At 50.1% G+C, this 20,373-nt stretch overlaps 2 protein-coding genes across 4 annotated transcripts in view; one reads left to right on the forward strand and one right to left on the reverse strand.

Annotated features, from left to right (window-relative positions):
* The window catches only part of POLR1A (RNA polymerase I subunit A), a 68,197-nt gene extending 59,591 nt beyond the window's left edge, over positions 1–8,606 (forward strand). The window contains exons 30-32 of the mRNA XM_050755213.1: positions 790–907; positions 1,451–1,615; positions 1,976–8,606. Of these exons, the coding sequence (XP_050611170.1) occupies positions 790–907; positions 1,451–1,615; positions 1,976–2,076 (384 nt within the window). The 3' untranslated portion in view covers positions 2,077–8,606. The remainder of the gene's footprint in view (positions 1–789; positions 908–1,450; positions 1,616–1,975) is intronic.
* Positions 1–20,373, reverse strand: part of MRPL35 (mitochondrial ribosomal protein L35) — a 536,751-nt gene that overhangs the window by 159,043 nt on the left and 357,335 nt on the right. The window lies entirely within an intron of this gene.

Here is a 20,373-nt window from a genome sequence, read left to right on the forward strand (position 1 = left end):
GCCCTGGCATTCCTGTCCCACCTACTCACCACTTCATCTGTTCTTTCCTCTGAGCTGTGTCTCCAAGTTCTCCCATTTCACTGACTCTCCCAGAACCTTCTAGGTTTCCCCCACAGAACACTGAGGAACTGGGGCCCTGTAGCCTAACCCCCCGACAAGTCTACAGTAGGCTGGCAAAGCTCCCCCTGCCACGTACACTTCTGCCTCCACCAATGACCACCCTGCAAAGTCTCCTGCTCCCCTGAACCCTTTTACCAAACGCTTACGAGAGGATGAGCAGGGAGGATTGGCACCTGCTGAGAGTGCAGGGTGAGAGGCTTCTCCAAGACAGCTCAGCCGCAGCCTTGGCCGCTTGGTGAGGCCCAGCAGATGCCTGTGCCGCTGACCGCACGTGCACTCCATGCACCCTGGAGGGTGTGTAATGTGTCGCTGCTGGGGGATCTTTCCTCGCTTCCCAAGGGAAGCCTTAATCCTAGTAAATAGGTCTGTCAGTTTAAAAATAAGAAGAAAAAATCCGTTTGTTCCTACTGAATAGTCTAAAGCGTGTCTGAAGTTATCCCTGGATTCTTGTAATGACAATACAGACCTTGGGCCCCGGCCAGCGAGCCGTCAGCAGCTCTGCCTAGCCATTTCCTTCTGCTAATCCTGGACCACCTCTTGACCACTTTGTCATCAGCTGTACCAAGCTGCCAGACACAAGGAGAGAGAGAGCGGCCATGGGGAGATATGCAGGCAGAAGGGAGCAGAAGGCCAGGCCCTCTAAATAAATCCCTTCCTTCCTCTCTCCAGGTCCTGGATCTGCGCCGCCTCTACTCCAATGACATCCATGCCATGGCCAACACGTATGGCATCGAGGCCGCACTGCGGGTGATCGAGAAGGAGATCAAGGATGTGTTTGCCGTGTATGGTAAGAGGAGCTTGCAGATAATACCCTGAGGTCTGGGCGCCAGTCAGGACAGCAGAAGGCTCAGGGCAGGAGGGCCAGGACCATGTCAGCCCAGCACCGAGTCAGTCCAGCACCAAGGCGAACACTGCAGCACGGGTGCAGTGAGTGCACCTGTAGGAGACTGCAGATCTGTGAAGAGGTGACATCTCCCATCATTGGGGCCGCTTCAGTGCTGTCTCATCTGCTGGTCCCTTAGAGGAAGCTCCTGATTGATGACTTGGCCCCATCCTGCCTTTGGAGTTTCAGTTCCCGAGTGAAAACAGTGCGGTTAGATCCTCATTTCCTGTGCTGCTGGAGGGAAGCGGGAAGCAGGATGCAGGGGTCAGGGAAAGATGCCCCAGACCATGGGGAAGGGTTAAGTAGCGTGAGCAGGTGGCGAAGCTGCAGGGAGCCCGAGTCTAACTCCCGAGCCATGTGCTGATGTGGAGGCAGCCTGGCTTGTGTCTGCTGACTGTTCCCATGGTCACTGCTTAATCCCTTCTGATTTTACCTCCCGTGTGACAGGCATTGCGGTCGACCCTCGCCATCTCTCCCTGGTTGCTGATTATATGTGCTTTGAGGGTGTTTACAAACCACTGAATCGCTTTGGGATCCGGTCAAACTCTTCCCCACTACAGCAGATGACGTTTGAAACCAGCTTCCAGTTTCTGAAGCAAGCCACCATGCTGGGTTAGTGTGTGGGCAGGAACCCTGGCCTCCCCTCTCCTGACCACCCTGGGCACACTGGCCTGCCCATGGGCATCTTTCCATGGTTCCTTGCGCACCAGTGGGATCTTGGGATCTGAAGGGAGCAGGGGCAGCTGGAGGGGGCTGAATAGCAGAACGACAGCTGCCTCTACGCTTTGAAGGAACAGGAAGAGGGCCTTCCCCTCTCAAGTGCTAGAGCGCGGTTGCTTCGTGATCCCATCAGCTTCAGAGACTCAGGACCCACCTGAGTCTTGAGGCTTCAGTGTTTAGCCCCACAGTCCCCTCCCAGCATTCCCAACTTCCACCTCAACACCCTGACACGTGCTCTTGTGTCTCTGCCAGGATCCCACGATGAGCTGAGGTCTCCTTCTGCCTGCCTTGTGGTCGGGAAGGTCGTCAAGGGCGGGACAGGTCTGTTTGAGCTCAAGCAGCCGCTGAGATAGTGGCACCATCTCCCCAGCTCCAAGGATCCTCAGGGAGGGTGTGGCCCAGCCCGCCTTCTGCATGAGAGGACCAGGAGACTGGAGTCCAGGGCAGTTCCAAGTGACAGTACAGAGCACAGCAGCGACCTTGGGCCTGAAAACAATGGGCCTCTGAGCTGGGCCAGTTTCACCTGGAAAGTGACAGAGTTACTCATCCTTGCCCCTCCCTGTCTCTGCATTTGTATCAAGGTTTACCAAGTCTTCTGAGTCCCCCGAGATGGCTGGGGCCTCACCTGTGCTGCAGGAGGCCTCTGTGGCATAAGCCCTAAGGAGAAGCTCTGATTCACTGAGAAGACCAAGGGGAAGCAATGCTTTGCTGCTGGGGACCCCAGGCACCTCCAGAGTAGGGAAGCGGGGTTCTTTTGCTGTGAGTGGCCAGGGACAACAGACAAGATCCCCGGGGGCTCCCGATGAGCAGGAACATGGAGCCTGCTGCTCAAGGCCTGCTCCTTCCGGCTGCTCCAGCCCCTGGGGGCAGAGTCCACAAAGAGTCCCCATCAAGACTTCTTCCCTGAGTCAAGTACAGGGTGGCACAGTCCTCCACCCACCCAACCTCTCTGCCTGGCCAGGGTGGCAAGGTGTCTTTCTAGACCTCATCAGCCCCAAGGCTGGGGGCAGTCGCTCCAGGGCTGCAGCAGTTCACTCCCGCACGTAGAACCCAGGTCACTGCTGGGGCGATTGAACAGGTTGCCTGACTTTTCTCTGCTGTCAGTTTGGTGTGGAGGCCTATATTCTGCCCCATACGCCCCATAGGCCCTGCTTATGGGAAGGAACACAGGCCTCCACCCAGAGGACTGTGCCGCCCTGTACTTGGTCGTCCACATTCTGTCTCCCTCTAGCACCAGCAGCACATTTCCCCGGCATGGACAGAAAAGACAGAGAGGACTTGTGCAAAGGCTTTGTAAAACCAGAGGCTGCTATTTTTGTCTACTGTTATTTCAGCTCAGGGCGGGTAATAAACATCATTGGAACTAGCTATTAGGAAAGAAAAAAACTTGGATTTTTTTAAAACAATTTTTTCCCTTGGTTTGCAGTTTCTGCATTTGGATTTGAGAACCCAGGACAGGGATTTTCTTGGCACAGTCAGATCTTGGGTCCCTCTTCTGTTCTTTCTTGTGTGAGGCCTTAGCGGGAAGAGCTCAGCCTCTGCAGCCTCCTGCACCTCTGCCCCTGGCCTGCCTCTGCAGTGACCCCCTTCCCGAGCTAGCTGCTGGCCCCGTGGCCAGGAGAATCACAGGGCAGGAGCCTTTATGCAGAAGCTGTGCTCGCCTTGGTCTGGGGTGGGGAGGCTGCTGCTGTGACCTCGAGGGTAGGGTTGGGGATCAAGGGAGGCCTTGTCAAGGGAGAGTGACCATGTTGCTCTCTACAGACACACAATAGGACCCAGCCTGCGCCTCCTACGCCTACACTGGGGAAAACCCAACAGAAATCAGTACATCCTAACAGGGTCTGCGAGGTTCACCAAGGCATGGCACAGAGGAATATGACAGTTTTGAGGCAAGCAGGAAGGGCCCAGCCTGCAGGGTAAGGCATTCATCCTTTGAGTTAAAGGGCATATTCACTTGATGATTTCTACACACACTAGAATTATGAGAGATTGTCCTTAAAGGAGATCACAAAGTAACCTGGTGACTGTGACACATGGTGAATGGATAAGTATTTGGTTCTGTGGGTTCCATCTCTCCCAGGCACTGAGGGCACAGAGGCGAAGGAGCAAGCCCTGCATATTGGCAGGGCTGTGACCATCACACTTGGATCAGACCTCCAACCTGTGTTGGGATGTGAGGGATGCCCTCCTGCCCCACCCATCCACATGGTTCCTGGGCAGCTCTGTTTTATTCCTGTTTGTTTCCTGATAGATGCGTATTAAGGCAGCATGTCTGGTTTTTAAACATACATTTGGGAGCTTGCACATCCTGATGAGCGAGGACTCTCACTGTGGTCGCCTTAGGGGATTACACGCTCACTTTCGTGGTTCTCTATGCTCAGAAGCCTCTGAGAGTGGCCTTGGCAGTTTAAGGTGGCAGAGGCTTTGGAGTCTTCTCAGCACTGAAAGTGCCCATTGAGGATGCATTTGAGTTTTGGAAAGTAGGCCCAAGTCAAATCTGATGGATGGATTCAAGAACATGGATTAAGCTGCATTGTCATTTTTAATCAAAATGTAGTGGAGATTGATCATCTGGTGGGGTTCACAACTTTTCATGAGAGCTGTGAGTTCTTTTTTGAGACGGACTTTTGCTCTCGTTACCCAGGCTGAGTGCAATGACACGATCTCGACTCCCCTGCAGCCTCTACCTCCCGGGTTCAAGCAGTTCTCCTGCCTCAGCCTCCCGATTAGCTGGGATTACAGGCATGCACCACCACGCCTGGCTAATTTTTGTATTTTTGTTAGAGATGGGGTTTCACCATGTTGGCCAGGCTGGTCTCGAACTCCTAATCTCGGGTGATCTGGCCGCCTCAGCCTCTCAAAGTGCTGGGATTACAGGCCTGAGCCACCGTGCCCGGCTGGAGCTATGAGTTCTTTCAGAATCCTGAGATGCCATTAGCTAGCCACTGTTTGGCCATCCTTCTCACGTTGCCCTTTGGGGTGATATCCATACCTACTTGCTTGCTTCTAACAGTTTTTTTATTTGTTTTGTAGAGACAGGGGTTTTGGTTTATTGCTCAGGCTAGTTTCAAACTCCTGGGCTCAAGCGGTCCTCCCACTGTGGCCTCCCAAAGTGTTGGGTGGTGTGAGCCATCGTGCCTGGCCAGTTAATTTTTGTTAGTGTCTCTTTTCTGGGTTCTCACCAGAAACGCTATCAGCATTCCCACAGATATTCCTGTGAGTCTGAAACATTTTCTATCCTGCATCGAGTAAGAATAAAACCGAGGAATGGATGAAGCACCTTGTCTCATCCCCAGTCTGGAACTTGAACCTTCCTTTCTCTCCACTTTGCCCTACCCCAAATAATATGTACAAATGTCTGTACCCACTGAGCACGAACTCCCCATTCCTTTCACTGCCCCAGCCCCTGGCAACTACTGTTCTACGTTCTGTCTCTGTGAACTTGACTTCTCTAGGTCCCTCATACACGTGGAAAAGTACAGCATGTCTTTTTGTGACCGGCTTATTTTGCTTAGCATAATGTCCTCAAGGTTTATCCGTGCTGTAGCATGTGTCAGAATTGCCTTCTTGCTTGAGGCTGCTGATACCTCATCATGGGTATATACCATATTTTATTCAATCACTCATCTGTTGGTGGACACTTGGGTTGCCTCCACCTCTTGGCTGTTGCAAATAATACTGTGAACATGGATATACAGATATCTGAGACCAGGACGGACGTTCACACCTGTAATCCCAGCACGTTGGGAGGCCGAGGCAGGTGGATCATCTGAGGTCAGGAGTTTGAGACCACTCTGGCCAACATGGCAAAACCCCGTCTCTACTAAAAATACAAAAATTAGCTGGGCGTGGTGGCGCGTGCCTATAATCCCAGCTACTGGGGAGGCTGAGACAGAAGAATCGCTTGAACTCAGGAGGTGGACGTTGCAGTGAGCCGAGATTGCGCCACTGCACTCCAGCCTGGGTGACAGAGTGAGACTCTGTCTCAAAAAAAAAAAAAAAAAAAGTCTCAGACCCTGCTTTCCTTTGAATATATACCTAGAAGTGGAATTGCTGGATCACATGGTAATTCTTTAATTTTTCTGGGGGAACTGCCGCCCCATTTTCCACAGCAGCTACACCATTTTATGTTCCCACCAACAGTGTACAACAATTTCAATTTCTCCACATCCTTGTCCTTGGTATAGTAGCCACCCTAATGCATGTGAGGTGCCGTCTCGTGGTTTGGTATGGACTGTGTTTCAATCAGATGTTGGGAGCCTAAAGTGTTCTGCACCTGTGGAGAGTTAGGAATCATGTAAGGAGTGTCTGTTGCTTGCCAGTCTTAAAATTTTTAGTTTGCACTTGAATCAGGGGCTATAGGAGTCCAGACTGCTCTTGAAGTAGGACAGACTGGTCGTTAAAGGCTGGTTTTGTTGAGTCTTTCATCGTTGAGTGATACCACCTCTGCAGATGGCTCAGTGGGGCAGCCCCTTACCACAGCCTGCCCTTGAGGTGGTATACTTTAGACAGGTCACAGAGTTGCTGGGCCTACCGCAGGTCTTCTGACCCTGGTGCAGTTTCTCTTCAATCACAACCACCAAAATAGTCAAAAATTCCAAAGTTCCTACACCATCAACCTCCATCCCACTTCTGTCCAGAGTCCACTTAGAGGCTCTCAGTTTTATACCTTGGAAACACTTAGGGAGCTTTTTAAAAAGATTTGATTCTGTATTTTTAGTAGAGACAGGGTTTCACCCAGCTACTCAGGAGGCTGAGACAGGAGAATCGCTTGAACTGGGGAGGTGGAGGTTGCAGTGACCCGAGATTGTGCCTCTCCAGCCTGGGTGACAGAGTGAGACTCCATCTCAGAAAAAAAAAAAAGAAGATTGATTCTGGCCAGGCACAGTGGCTTATACTTACAATCCCAGCACTTTAAGAGACCCAGGCAGGAGGATCACTTGAGCTTAGGAGTTTGAGACTAGCCTGGGCAACATAGTGAGACCCCGTATCTAGAAAAGTTAGCCAGGTGTTATGACATGTGCCTGTGGTCCCCGCTACTCAGGAGGCTGAGGTAAGAGGAGCAAGTGAGCCCAGGAGTTCAAGGCCGCGATGAGCTATGATCGTACCTCTGCACTCCAGCCCGGGTGACAAGAGCAAGACCCTGTCTGAAAAAAAGATTGATCCCAAGGCCTTGCCCAGAGATTCTGATTTTATTAGCCTGGAGTGTGACCTAGGCATTAGAAGATCTTCAAGAGAGTCTAAGGTGCAGCGGAATTGAGAGCCACGGACTTAGAAAAAGCCCTAAATTGTGGAAATGCGTGGCCACCGTCACCACCTATCAATACGATGACATCTCAAGGAATGAGTCACTGGCCCTAGGTTTCTGCAGTAAGATCTTAAGATCTGATCTCTGCCCCCAAGTGAGTGCATGTGTGGTAAAGCTGTCATAGTGCCATGACAGATGTCTGCAAGGACTTTACAGTGGAGTCCAAAGGATGCCACCATCAGCTCCACCTGGGGCTCAACAAAGCCTGAAGGAAGAAAGGGATGATGCTTCCAGCAGAAAACTGGAGGCCTGCAGCTCTGCCAGCCCAGCACAGAAAGGCCATTTGTCCAACTTGAAAGTCCTTGCCAGTGGGGGCAGAAGGAGGGAACTCGGCCAGCCAGCATTTCCTACAAACAGCTCCATGAGAGGTTTCCACTTAAAATGCTAAATCATAATTATTTAATAAGATTTGTACCTTAAGTTCTTTAAGCAGCATCGCTGTCCTACCACGAGTGGTCATCAAAGAGCAGAGTTTAACTCAACTCTGAGTTACCCAGCAGGGTACCTGGGTAACTACCTGGGTTGAGATACCCAGCAGGCTTCATGTGCATGTGCACACTGCCCCCTGATAGGACCTGGTTTATTCACAGGCTCAGGTGTCACTGCAGCTCCTCAGTGACAATCTTCACGCAAGTTGGACTCAGTGGCCTGGGAGGTTTGTTCCAACCCACAGATGCCTGACCATTCCCATCCTAACCATTCCCTCCCCCATGCTGCATCCATCCAACCTTGATCTCCACTGTGTCCCAGGAACCCTAAGATGCACAAGCTATGTGGGTCCTGCCCTCACAGAACTTGTAGTCTGCTGCCCCAAACAAGACGGTTCCCCCTCATCATGATCAGGCCAAAAGTTAAGGTACCCAGCAGGCTTCATGTACACGCACACTGCCCCCTGATAGGATCGTGCCTTGCACTGCTGGCTGCACTCTAGAGGGTGCTTCGTAGGAAGGACAGAGTGGAGAGGACAGTGGGGAGGTACTTAGGTGTTCAGCGGCCAGAAGGGAGGGAAATTGAAAAAGAATCAAGAGTCCAGCCATCCCCTCCCCACCTTCTGCCACCACTTCCACCCTGGCTGCTGGCCCTTTGCCCTTCAGTATAGATGATATAGGTGTGGGTGTGCGGTTCCAGTCACAGTGCTGCCTCTACGTATTTTGCAAGTTGGGGTCTTCCTTCTTCAGAAGGCCTGGAGGCCCTGCCAGATGCTGCCTGCTGCAGTGTTCTCACGGGAGCCAAGGCAGCCCCGGACCTGTAGCCTCCCATGTGACAGAGTTTCAGACACCACAGTCCTCAGCTGGACCACAGTAAACACTTGCCTTCCCCAACCCATGATTCTTGCTTAGAAACACGAACCTGGTGTTCCACGTGCATTCAGCCAATCAAACCTCAAGAATGTGATTGAGCAATGAGGCTGCGTTCTGGGCAAGACACTGAGCTCTGAAATAAGACTTTTCTTGGAATCTCAGGCCCCCAACTTACAGTGGGACCCTAAGAAATGCACTTCAGTTTCCTTTTATGTAAAATGGTGATAAAACTAATTGTGTTCATTAAATCACACACAACTATCCATGTGTACCTGTATACTAAGTGGTTCTCAACTTGGGGCAGTTTGCCCCCCAGGGGATGTTTGGCAGTGTCTGAAAGTTTTGGTTGCTACTGGAGGGAGGTGCGACTGGCATCTAGGGAGTGGAGGCTAGAAATGCTGCTAAACTACAGTCCACAGGACCGTCTCCACAACAAAGAACTGTCCAGCCCCACATATCAATAATGACGAGGTTGAGGAAACCCTGCCACATACACATAGATGCAGGTTAACATTGTTTATGTTACAAAGTGGAATCATTTACATTTTAGCCACTCTGATAGATGAAACAGTGGCTTTTTTTGTTTTTGTTTTTGTTTTTGTTTTTTGAGACGGGGTCTCACTGTGTTGCCTAGGCTGGAGTACAGTGTCACAATCACGGCTCACAGCAGCCCTGAAGTCCCAGGACCAAGAAACCCTCCAAGTAGCTGGGACTACAGGTGCACAACATCAGGCCCAGCTAATTTTTTAATTTTTTGTAGAGACAGGGTTTCACCATGTTGCCCAGGCTCAAACTCCTGAGTTCACATGATCTGCTGCCTTCACCTCCCATAGTAAGCCACTATGCCCAGCCTCATTTGTACCTCAGTTTGCAATTCGCTATTGATAAATCTAAGCATCTTTTCACATGTTTACTGGTTACTCTGATTTGCGCTTCTCAGAACTGCCTATTTGTATCCTTTGCCCATCTTTCTGTTGGGTTATTGGTATTGCTTTTGTCAATTTTAAAGAATTGTATTTACTATAGATATAGATAACCTTTTGTCACTGTGCTAAACATTTTTCTCCCAAGGAATTTAGTGCAGTCCCTGCATTGTGTAAAACCTTGAGTAAAGATGTTAGCTCTTGGCCACCCAGGCCAGTGGCCACCTTTAGACTTTGGCTAGGGCTTCTGGAGCAGTTTTTTTTGTTTGTTTGTTTGTTTTTGTTTTGTTTTGTTTTGTTTTTTGAGATGGAGTCTCTGTTACCCAGGCTGGAGTGCAGTGGCACGATCTTGGCTCACTGCAACCTTTTGGAGCATTTTCTAAGGTACATAGATTGATTGAAAAAGCACGGCTGGGCATGGTGGCTCACGCCTGTAATCTCAGCACTTTGGGAGGCTGAGGCAGGAGGGTCACTTGAGGCCAGGAGTTTGAGACCAGCCTGGCCATTATGGCGAAACCCCGTCTCTACTAAAAATACAAAAAATTAGCCAGGCATGGTGGCACACGCCTGTGGTCCCAGCTACTCAGGAAGCTGAGGCACGAGAATCACTTGAACCTGGGAGCTGGAGGTTGCACTGAGCCAAAGTTGTGCCATTGCACTCCAGCCTGGGCAACAGAGCCAGACTCTGTCTCAAAAATAAAAATTTTAAAAAAGGCAAATTACCCATTGTGACAGATAAGAAGACTACACTTACAGCAGCATGTCCAGTTGTGCTGGAGGGGACTGTGGTAAGAGCAGAAAATTACCAGAAGTCAGGAGCAACATGAAGCAGCCCTGCCATCATTCGTGGCTTCTGCTTGGCTCACTTGCAAATGTAGGGGCTCACCTTGACCTGGAGCTCGCCAGGTGCAGGCTGGCCCCAGTCTTTTACACCTGTTCATCCATCCACTCCTCACAACCACCCAGTGAGGGAGTACAGTGACTCTCCTCATCTTAGAGTAACTCACGCAAAGACATAGTCATCAAGTCGTGGAACAGGGATTTGAAGACAAGCAGGTGTCTCCAGAGTCCGCGTCCTTAATCTCCTCCCTGCGTCCACCCCCTTTGCTTGGACAAACCCTGATGCCAGGACTTTGTTAGAGCCTGCCCTGCATGCGGTACGGCAGGTAGATGTGAAGGCACCAAATGCCTCCCCAGGCCCTGGGACACCTCTTCTAAGGTATGTCTCTAGGAGGTACAGATGAGACTACTAGGAGGTGGGGTCTGCACTTTGTCGAGTTGGGGAGCTGGCAGCTCACAAGAGGTTAAATTAGAGCAAATGAATAACAAGCAGTCACCTTAAAGAACTGAGACTCCCAAGTGATGGTCCAAATCAAAGCATAAGTCAATATTGAAGAGTTTGAGGAAATAGTGGTGGGCTAACCCAAAGGGATCTTCCAGCCTTGAGGCTTTCCTGCAGAGAGGACCTAGCTATGGACTGTACCAGTTACAAAGAACCTTCATGATATCATCTCATCAAATGCCCACAGCCCTGTGACACATGTCCTGTTGGCCCCATTTCACAGTTGAAGAAACGGATCTAGCGGTGAAGGGGAGGCCAGGTCTCTTGCCCTTCTGGGAGCTGTGCCTTTGCATGGGGCACCTGTGGCATTGTCCTCGGGCTCTGACTGGTGCAGGGTGACAGCTCCTAGGTCGTGCTGATCAAAGTGGCTAGTTCTCTCCTTTGAAAATAGGAGGCCCCTGAGGAATGAAAGCCAGGTTGGTGAGGGAGGGAAGGGAAGGGCACAGAAGCCTGGAGGGTGGGTGCATGGGAAGGTGGCCTGCAGGGCTCAGAATAGGAGGCAGAGTATTGAAAAGGGGAAATGGAACAACTTGACCAGCCAAGGCCAAGGCCACTCCGCTGCCCACAGGACGTCTGTCCTGCTCACTGTACTTCTCATCTGCCTTCCTTCCCTGCCTCTGAAGACCTGGCCTGGGCGGGCACCTTGTGTTAGGCTGGCCGGGCCTGCCACAGCCTTGTTGCAGGTGCTCTCCCACAGACCGGCTCCTCACCCAGCATCTTGCCGCCTGGGGACCACCCAATCCCAAGGACAGGGCTGCCTGGGCTCTCACAGGACCTGGCAAGCCGCCCTGGCCCCTGGCCTGGGACACCGTGTTTCCCTTCCACCCACAGGCTGACTCACTGGGATTCCTCTGAGTCCGGTCACACCACAGGCTGGGCCCCTGGGCAGCCGGCGACCATCTGGCCGGCCCACCTCTAGACTCTCTATTCTAGGCCAAGACTCTGTCTGGTTTTTTTTTTCCCCCCTCTGTAGTCCCAATTTTAATGCGCAATTAAATATTGGACAGAAAAGGAAGAAAAGGGAAAAAAGGGAAGGAGGAGGGAATCCATATGTCCACAGTCCTCAAAAATGAACATCTTTTTCTCCTTCATTTTCTAGAGCAGCGGTTCTCACAGTGAAGTCCCCAGGTCAGCAGCAACAGCAGCCCCTAAGAATGTGTTAGAATGCAACCTGAGCGTGGTGGCTCACACCTGTAATCCCAGCACTTTGGGAGGCCAAGGCGGGCGGATCACTTGAGGTCAGGAGTTCAAGACCAGAAGGCCAATATGGTGAAACCCTGTCTCTACTAAACATACAAAAATTAACTGGGCGTGTTGGTGGGTGCCTGTAATCCCAGCTACTTGGGAGGCTGAGGCAGAAAAATTGCTTGAACACAAGAGGCAGAGGTTGCGGTGAGCTGAGATGATGAGATCGCAACACTGCACGCTAGCCTGGGTGACAGAGCGAGAGTCTGTCTCAAGAAGAAGGAGTAGGAGAAGAGTGGGGGGTGGGAGAGGGGGAGGAAAGGAAGAAGTTGTTACAATGCAAATTATCAGGCCACACCCCAGACTCCTGAGTCAGAAACCGCAGGTTGGAGCCTGTTATCTGAATTTGAACACTATCTGGGGGATTTTCACTCATACTCCAGTTTGAGAACCACTGCCCTAGAACTGTCATGAGGAAGCCATCTTACCTCTGGCCTGCCCTCTTTTTAGCTGTTTCAGCTCCAGAACTCTCCTGGGTTTGTGGAAATAGCTCCAAAGACCCTCAGCCTCTGCAGACCGCAGCTCCTGTCAGCGCCCCAGTTTGACCCGAAGCGGGCTAGGCGTGGCAGGTCTACAGTAGCAGCAGGTGCAGAATGAGCCGCCGGCTTCTCTCTGCATTAGTTCATTTAAACTTCACAACTGTCTGTGAGGTGTCAGGCAGGTGACACCAGCACCTCTGTTTTATACATGAAGGAAAGGAAGACTCGGGTGTGTTATCGACTGTTTTCCCGTGAGAACATTCCGACTCCTTGGGGACAAGGTCTGTGCCTGTGAAGCAGTTAAACAACTGGCAGAGAAGCTTTGTGTATCTTGGATGGGATGTGGGGCTCCCACAGATCCTCCCCAGAGCCAGCTGAAGGGAGATCCTAGGACATCCTAGGGCCTGGCATCCTCCTGCAGTGCTTCTGCGCAGCATTTTCCCAGACCCAACAAAGCCCACCGGCACCTTTGTCTTGTATGTTTAAAACTCCTGCCAGGCGTAGTAGCTCACGCCTGTAATCCCAGCACTTTGGGAGGCTGAGGCGGATGGATCACGAGGTCAGGAGTTTGAGACCAGCCTGGCCAACATGGTGAAACCCCGTCTCTACTAAAAATACAAAAATTAGCCGGACATGGTAACAGGCACCTGTAATCCGAGCTACTTGGGAGGCTGAGGCAGGAGAATCACTTGACCCTGAGAGGCGGAGGTAGCAGTGAGCAGAGATCGTGCAATTGCACTCCAGCCTGGGTGAGAGAGAGAGACTTTGTCTAAAAAAACAAAACAAAACAAAAATAACAGAAAATCTCCTCTAGAACCAGGAATCCCATTTTTGGGTCTATACACAAAAGAACCCAAAGCAGGGACTCAGAGAGATATTTGCTCGCTCATAGCAGCACTATTGACGATAGCCAAAAGGTAGAAACAACCTAAGTATCCATCGACCGATGCATAAATAAACAAAATGTTGTATATACATCCAATGGAACCTTATTCAGCCACAAAAAGGAATGAAAATCTGACACACGCTACAACATGGATAAACCTTGAGGACGTTACTCTAAGAGAAAAAGCCAGACACAAAAGGACAAATACTATATGATTCCATGTATATAAGGTACTTAGAACACTCCAATTCTTAAAGACAGAAAGTAGAATGGTGGTTGCCAGGGACTGGGGTGAGGAAGGAATAGGCAACTAATGTTTAATGGAGGCCGTTTCAATTATGAAAGATGAAAAAGTTCTGGAGATGGATGGATGGTGGTGACGGTTGTACAACAATGTGAATGTACTGAATGCCACTGAACTGTACACTTAAAAATGATGAAAATGATAACTTTTACATTACATGTATTTTACCACAATAAAAATTTATTGCAACCCCTTAATAATTCCCCCGTCCACCCCAAAAAAATCTTCCGGGTGTTGGGGCCATTTCCAGAAAAAGAGCAACATGCAGATTATTCTGCAAACACTCTGCACAGTCACGAGGCTCCATGACTCACTGTGGCAGGAGAAGGAAGGGCTGGGACACTGGGTTTGATTTCCTGGGCCCCACTTTCTGGCCCTGTGACCTTCAGCAAGTGGTCAGCTGATCTCAGACCCCCAGCCTCCTCTTCTATAAAATGGACTGATAATATCTCAGAGTTCTCATGAAGACCAGGCAGGAAACGATTTGATTGCTTCTGGCACATGACAGGTGTTCAATATTGTTATAGTTATTTATGATGTTCCCTCAGCCTAGAATGTTCTGGCCCCTTCTCTACAGAGTAAGCTCCTGTTTATCCTTCAAAGACCCCTCTGCTTAAATCCCACCTCTTCTGTGAAGCTGTCATAGTCTGCAGTATCGTTCACCAGTACCAGCTTCCCCTCCCTGCCAGATGTTGGCATGGCCATTCGACTTGAATGACTTCTAAGAGTTGCTTAATTCTTTGCCATGAATGACTTCTTTCCCTCTGGCCTGGTCACCAGTGCTGCTCCAGATGGTAGATGCTCTGGTCGCCTGGTTCCCAGGAGCAAAGCCCCAGCCAACTCACAGTGCACAGGCTGCATGAGTAAGGAACAAATCTCAGTGATTTAAGCCTCTGACATGTGGGATTGCTTGTGACCCCAGTATAACCCAGTTTAGGGCCACTCCAAGTGTAGTCTTCCTACTGCCAGCATCAGCAGCCCTTGGAGCATGTTGGAGATGCACACATTGGACCCCACCTAATTAGGTTCGACCTAATGAATGAACCTCTCCATTTTCTCATAAGGTGGTGCATGCTGAGCATGACTTCTCTCCCACAAAAGCACTTAGTGGTGGTGATTTCCCCCAACTCTTCCATGACCTCTGCAGCAGGCCCTCCTAGTTGCTTCCTCGAGATCTATCCTCTCCTTCTTCCTTACTGAGAATTCAGATTTTATTGGTGATGTCAGTGTGCTCAGGTTAAAATATTGTTGCCCAGACTCCCTTGCAGCTAGGGGTAGTCATGTGACCCATTTCTTTCTCTGGACCAGAGGAAGGCACTGAATGAGACTTCGGGGAAAGGTTGTTCAAAAGAATAGGCCTAGGTGGCAGGTGCTTCTGGCCTTTGGCTTTGTTTTTCCCTTTATTCCTGTCTGGAACTTGGATATGGTGGTGGGGTGTTATGAAATGATCCCAGCGACTTAAGCCTCCTTGTATTCACACTGTCAGGTAGGCCCCACCAGCATTGAATCTGGGCTGGCCTGTGACTAGCTTTGACCAACTGAATGTGGTAGAAATAAGATTTGGGGACTTCTGTTCTGTTTGGAACCTGGGACCTTCCCAGGCTTGGGAGTCAATCACATCTCTGTCAAGGGGAGAACCATTCGTCCAACTCATCATCATCCAGGCCAGAAACTGGGGAGCAATTCACCTCTGCCTCTTCATCTGCAGCCAATTGGTGACCAGGCCCATCCCTTCCCATGGCCCACATCTACCCTAGGGTTGATCCGTGGAACAGCTGCCTCTTGATCTCTTGCACATTCATCCCCATCCTTCCTACTGCTCCTCCCCACTTCTACTGATCAAGCCTGCACAGAGCAGTCAGATAGCTCTTTCTAAATGCAAATCTGAAGATCATTCCTCAATGCTCTTAGGGTAAGTCCCAAGGCCCTGGCATGGCCTATATGGCCATAAATGATACAGAGGCTATTGCTCTCTGATTCCATCTCTAGATACACCCCTCTCTAAATACCATGGCCTCTGAACACACCATGCTACTCCCTGTTTCTGATACAAGCTATGCCTGTTAATACTCCCATGCCTTTGCCCCATGGCTTCATGATGATTCAATGTCTCAGCCTGTTTGGGTTGCTGTAACAAAATACCACAGACTGGGTGGCTTAAACAACAGAAATTTATTTCTCACCGTCTGCAGCCAGAAGTCTGAGATCAAAATGCCTGCGAGGCAGGTTTTTTTCTGAGGTCTCTTTCTTTGGCTTATAGGCAGCTGCCATCTTGCTGTGTGTTCACATGGCCCTTCCTCATTCCTCCACAAGAAGACAGAGGCAGAGAGAGAAGAGAGGAGAGAGAGCACAAGCACGTGCTGGCACACTCTGGTATTTCTTCTTAGAAAGACATTAATCCTATTGGATCAAGGCCCTACTCTAGGACTTCATTTAACCTTGATTACTTCCTTAGAGGCCCCATCTCCAAATACATCCACACTGAGTGTTAGGGCTTCAACATATGAATTTGAGGGGGGACACAGACATTCAGTCCATTATATTCAATTAGGGATGGCTGCCTAGAGAACTCCAAGCATCACAGCAGGCTGTGAGGTAGGGATGAACCATCAGAGACAGTTGAAAGTCTCTCGTGAAGGGTTCACCCTTCTCTTTCCTCCCGCTATATGGGATATGCTGCATCTGTCTTAGAGATGCTGCACAGATGCCTATACTGGGGTCTGTCTGGATTATAGGTGGCTCTTCCTGCCACTGTCCCCTAGAACAACTGAGACTTCTGCCCTTCCTGCCATCTCCACTGCCTGCACCCCACCCATCCCAGCACTGCTCCCAGCACATCACCCTCTGGCTGCCATCACTTTGAATGAGAAGCAAATAGGTTCAGTGACTTCCAATCCTGCTAGAGCAGGGGAGGGATTGATTTGCCTTCTGACTGGAGACAAGGGGGCCCATGTTAACCACTGCAATGTCACAGGCAAATCAAGAGCAGGCAAAGGTGTCTGTGACTGGGGAGCGAGGTGCTGTGGGGAATAGAGAAAGGTATTCAAGACTCAAGTACTTAGCATCATCAAAACCATAGAGATGGAAAGCAGAATGGTGGTTGCCAGGGCCTGGGGGAAGGGGAAATGGGGAGTTAGTATTTCATGGGTACAGAGTTTCAGTTTTACAAGAGGAAAAGGGTTATGGAGATGGATGATGGTGAGAGTTGCACAGCAATGTGAATGTACTTAATGCAACTGAACTGTACAGCTAAAAATAGTTAAGATGGTCATTTTTATATTATGTGTATTAACTACAGTAAAACAAATTTTTGAGAATAAAAAAGACAAGTGCTAGCTGTTAGAATGCAGCTCACGTGATTGTAAATGTGCGTCTGAGTGTGTGTGGGGGCCTGTTCTCCTGCCCCCATGCTCAGTCAAGCTGCTTCCACCAGCAGCGCGTGCCACATGGCCAAGCCCCCTGGGGACGGCTGCAGGTGGGCATCCTGCCCTGGACGTGCTCCTGCTCTGGTTCTGCTGCAGCCTCTCCCCATTGGGCACTAATTCTCAGCCAGTGACCCCTACCTAGCCCTGTGAGATGTGCTCCTCAAGGCCAGTGTGGGCTGCAGGACCATCCTGGGTCAGCTGCATGTTGGGAGGGCCAGAGGGGCGCGAGTCTGTCTAGGTGGAAGATCAAAGGCAGGCCTTCCAGGTGAGGGCGCGGGTAATAGGCAAAAGAATGTGTGAGCACGTGCAGGACAGCACATTCTCTCCTTTGCCTGAAGTGGAAAGTGGGAGCACAGGGCAGAGGGTAGGGGGCAGGGAGACCCAAGCAGGAGTAGGTTGTTAGGGCTGGACTGGGTAGTGAAGAGACAGCCCCAGAAGCCTGCTCTCTTTGGCTCGCAGCCTTGAGAAAGGAGCAAGCGCTTCCTGCAGCCCGTTCACACAGGGCTCCATCTCCTCATTTGAGGGCAGTGTCTTATGGTCACTGCTGGGAGAGAAAGGACCAGGGCCTAGCTCTGCTCAGGATCCAAGAGGGCCTAGAGCACCGCACTCAACAGGGGACTGGCCTTCAGCAAATTTCCCAAGGATGAAGGAAGTCTGGGAAAAGCCTGTGATCATTTCCCAGGCCCCTCACAGGCCTCCCAGGAGACCCACGCAGAGGGCGCTGGCCTCTGCACGTCTCCAGCATTTTCCTGGAGTTCACACTTTCCCAGCCAAGAAGGACGTCAAGTGCCTGGGAGCAGAGTCACAGAGGTGAGGACTTCCTTGGCCCTGCCCAGATGCCAGTGCCCTGGGGGAAGAGCTCCCTGCCCAGGAGCTGGTGCCATCAGAGGTGCACTGAGAGGCGGCCAGGTCTACCTACACTCAAAGCCTGCCCTTTGGCGTGCCCCAGTCCTGTGAGAAGGATCCTGGGTGACTCACTTTATGAGGCTCCTTGCTCTCCAACAAAGCTGTTTAACATTTATTGCATTGTAAAAATCGAGCTTTTTCTCATCTATTTTCTGCCCTCCTGCTGTGTCTTCTACAGTGGGCTCCCAGAGTGGGGACTAGAGGGAGGCAGCAAAGGCAGTTGTGTGACATCTCACTCCCTACTTTGCAGCCCCTCTGCCTGCTCTGCCTCCCTTACCGATAAAACCCCAGTTTCAATCAGGCCGTAATATGTTCAGCTATAACTGGCCTAAACCAATCATAGCAACCCCAGCCCCTGTGCTCTTGACTGGCCAGACCCTGATCAGTGGCATGTAAGTAGCTTCTGGGAAAATACCTAGTTACATCCATAGGGAGAGGTCCATCCCCTCCTTCCCTTGCCTCTGTGCACCATCCTGTGCCGGTGTGGAGCTGGGGCAGTCACCTTGCTGCCACTGGAATGCCTAGAGATTGGCAGAAGCTTTGCTGACCTAGGGCCCTGTCATGGTTGAGTCGTTGTGACCCATTTTTATTCTGCATTATATATATATATATTTTGGGACAGAATCTCACTCTGTTGCCCAGGCTGGAGTGCAGTGGTGTGATCTCGGCTCACTGCAACCTCTGCCTCCTGAGTTCAAGTGAATCTCCTTCACTTAGCCTCCTGAGTAACTGGGATTACAGGCACCTGCCACCATGCCCAGCAAGTTTTTTGTAGTTTTAGTAGAGACAGGGGTTTCACTGTGTTAGCCAGAATGGTCTCGATTTCCTGACCTTGTGATCTGCCCACCTTGGCCTCCCAAAGTGCTGGGATTACAGGTGTGAGCCACCAGCCTGACCTCTGCATTGTATTTTAAAGTTGATTTGCTGTCACCACTCTTACATTTTACGAGGAAGACGATGCCTTTCACCATGTTCCTAAATTTAAGAAAACCTGCACAGTCCTCTTTTATGAGATGGTTAAATTTATTCCTAAGTATGTAGAAGACGTTAAACCTATAGCATGGTGTATAAGTTTCCTGTTGCTACATATCAAATTGCCACAAATGTAGCAACTTAAAAGAACACATATGTATAATCCCAGTTTCTGTAAGTCAAGAGTTTTGGCACAGTTAAACTGGGTCTTCTGGCCAGGATCCCGCAAGGCTGCAGTCAAGGTGTTGGCGGGGTCCATGATCTTATCTGAGACTAGCTCATTTTCGGCAGCTCCCTTGCAGCTCTAGGTCTGACACTCAGCCTCTAAAGACTGCTTGATGTTCCCTAACACATGGTCCTCTCCACAATATGGCAATTTGCTCCCTCAAGGCCAAGGAGAAAACATCTCTGCTGGTTCTTCTGACTCTGACATCTAGACCCTTTTTAAAAAAAATTGTGGCATAATGCACATAACAGAAAATTGACCATCTTAATCATTTTTAAGTGTCCAGTTCAGTGGCATTAAGTACTTTCACATCGTTGTCTCTGTAATTTTAACTACTTTAGGTACCTCATATAAATGGGGTCATATGGTATTTGTCTATTTGTAACTGGCTTATAGGCCTTCTATTAAATGGCTCACATAAACTGACCTAATCGTCATCCACCCAAGAAGATAATGTTCCAGGCTGGGCACAGTGGCTCACCCCAGCACTTTGGGAGGCTGAGGCAGGTGGATCATCTGAGGTCAAGAGTTCAAGACCAGCCAGGCCAACATGGTGAAACCCCATCTCTACTAAAAATACAAAAATTAGCTGGGCATGGTCGCGCATGCCTGTAATCCCAGCTGCTCAGGAGGCTGAGACAGGAGAATCACTTGAACCCAGGAGGCGAAGGTTGCAGTGAGCCGAGACTGCACCATTGCACTCCAGCCTGGGCAATAAGAGTGAAACTCCGACTCAAAAAAAAAAAAAAAAGAAAAGAAAAGATAATGTTCCTTTTTATCAGTTAAAGTCAACTGATTAGGAACCTTAATCACATCTGCAAAATCTCTCTACTTTTGCCATATAATGTAACCTATTTACAGGAGTGACATCCCATTATATTCACAGGTCCAACCTACACTCAAGGGGAAGGGATAATACAGGGTGTGTACACAGGGGGCAGGAATCTTGGAGCTCATCTTAGCATCCTGCCTACCACAATGGCCTCTGAGGCCTTGCATGGTCTGGCCCATATGTCTGTCTCCCTCTAATGTGATCCAAGCCATTGTCCTCATTGTCTGCCCTTCCTTTGCCTGAAGTATCAACCTCTGGAAAGAAATAAGTTGTTCCATTTCTGGAACACTTCCCCCTAACTCTTCACCTGGTTAATTCCTACTCATTCTTTAAGTCTCAACATAGAAGGTCCTCTAGAGTTCTCAAAACTAAATGAAGACCCTACTATATCCTTTCAAGATATCCTGCACTTTTTTTTCTTTTCTTTTAGATGGAGTCTCCCTCTGTCACCCAGGCTGGAGTGCAGTGGTGCGATCTCGGCTTACTGCAGCCTCTGCCTCC

This window comes from Macaca thibetana, chromosome 13 (assembly GCF_024542745.1).
Source record: "Macaca thibetana thibetana isolate TM-01 chromosome 13, ASM2454274v1, whole genome shotgun sequence".
Classification (NCBI taxonomy): Eukaryota; Metazoa; Chordata; class Mammalia; order Primates; family Cercopithecidae; genus Macaca; species Macaca thibetana.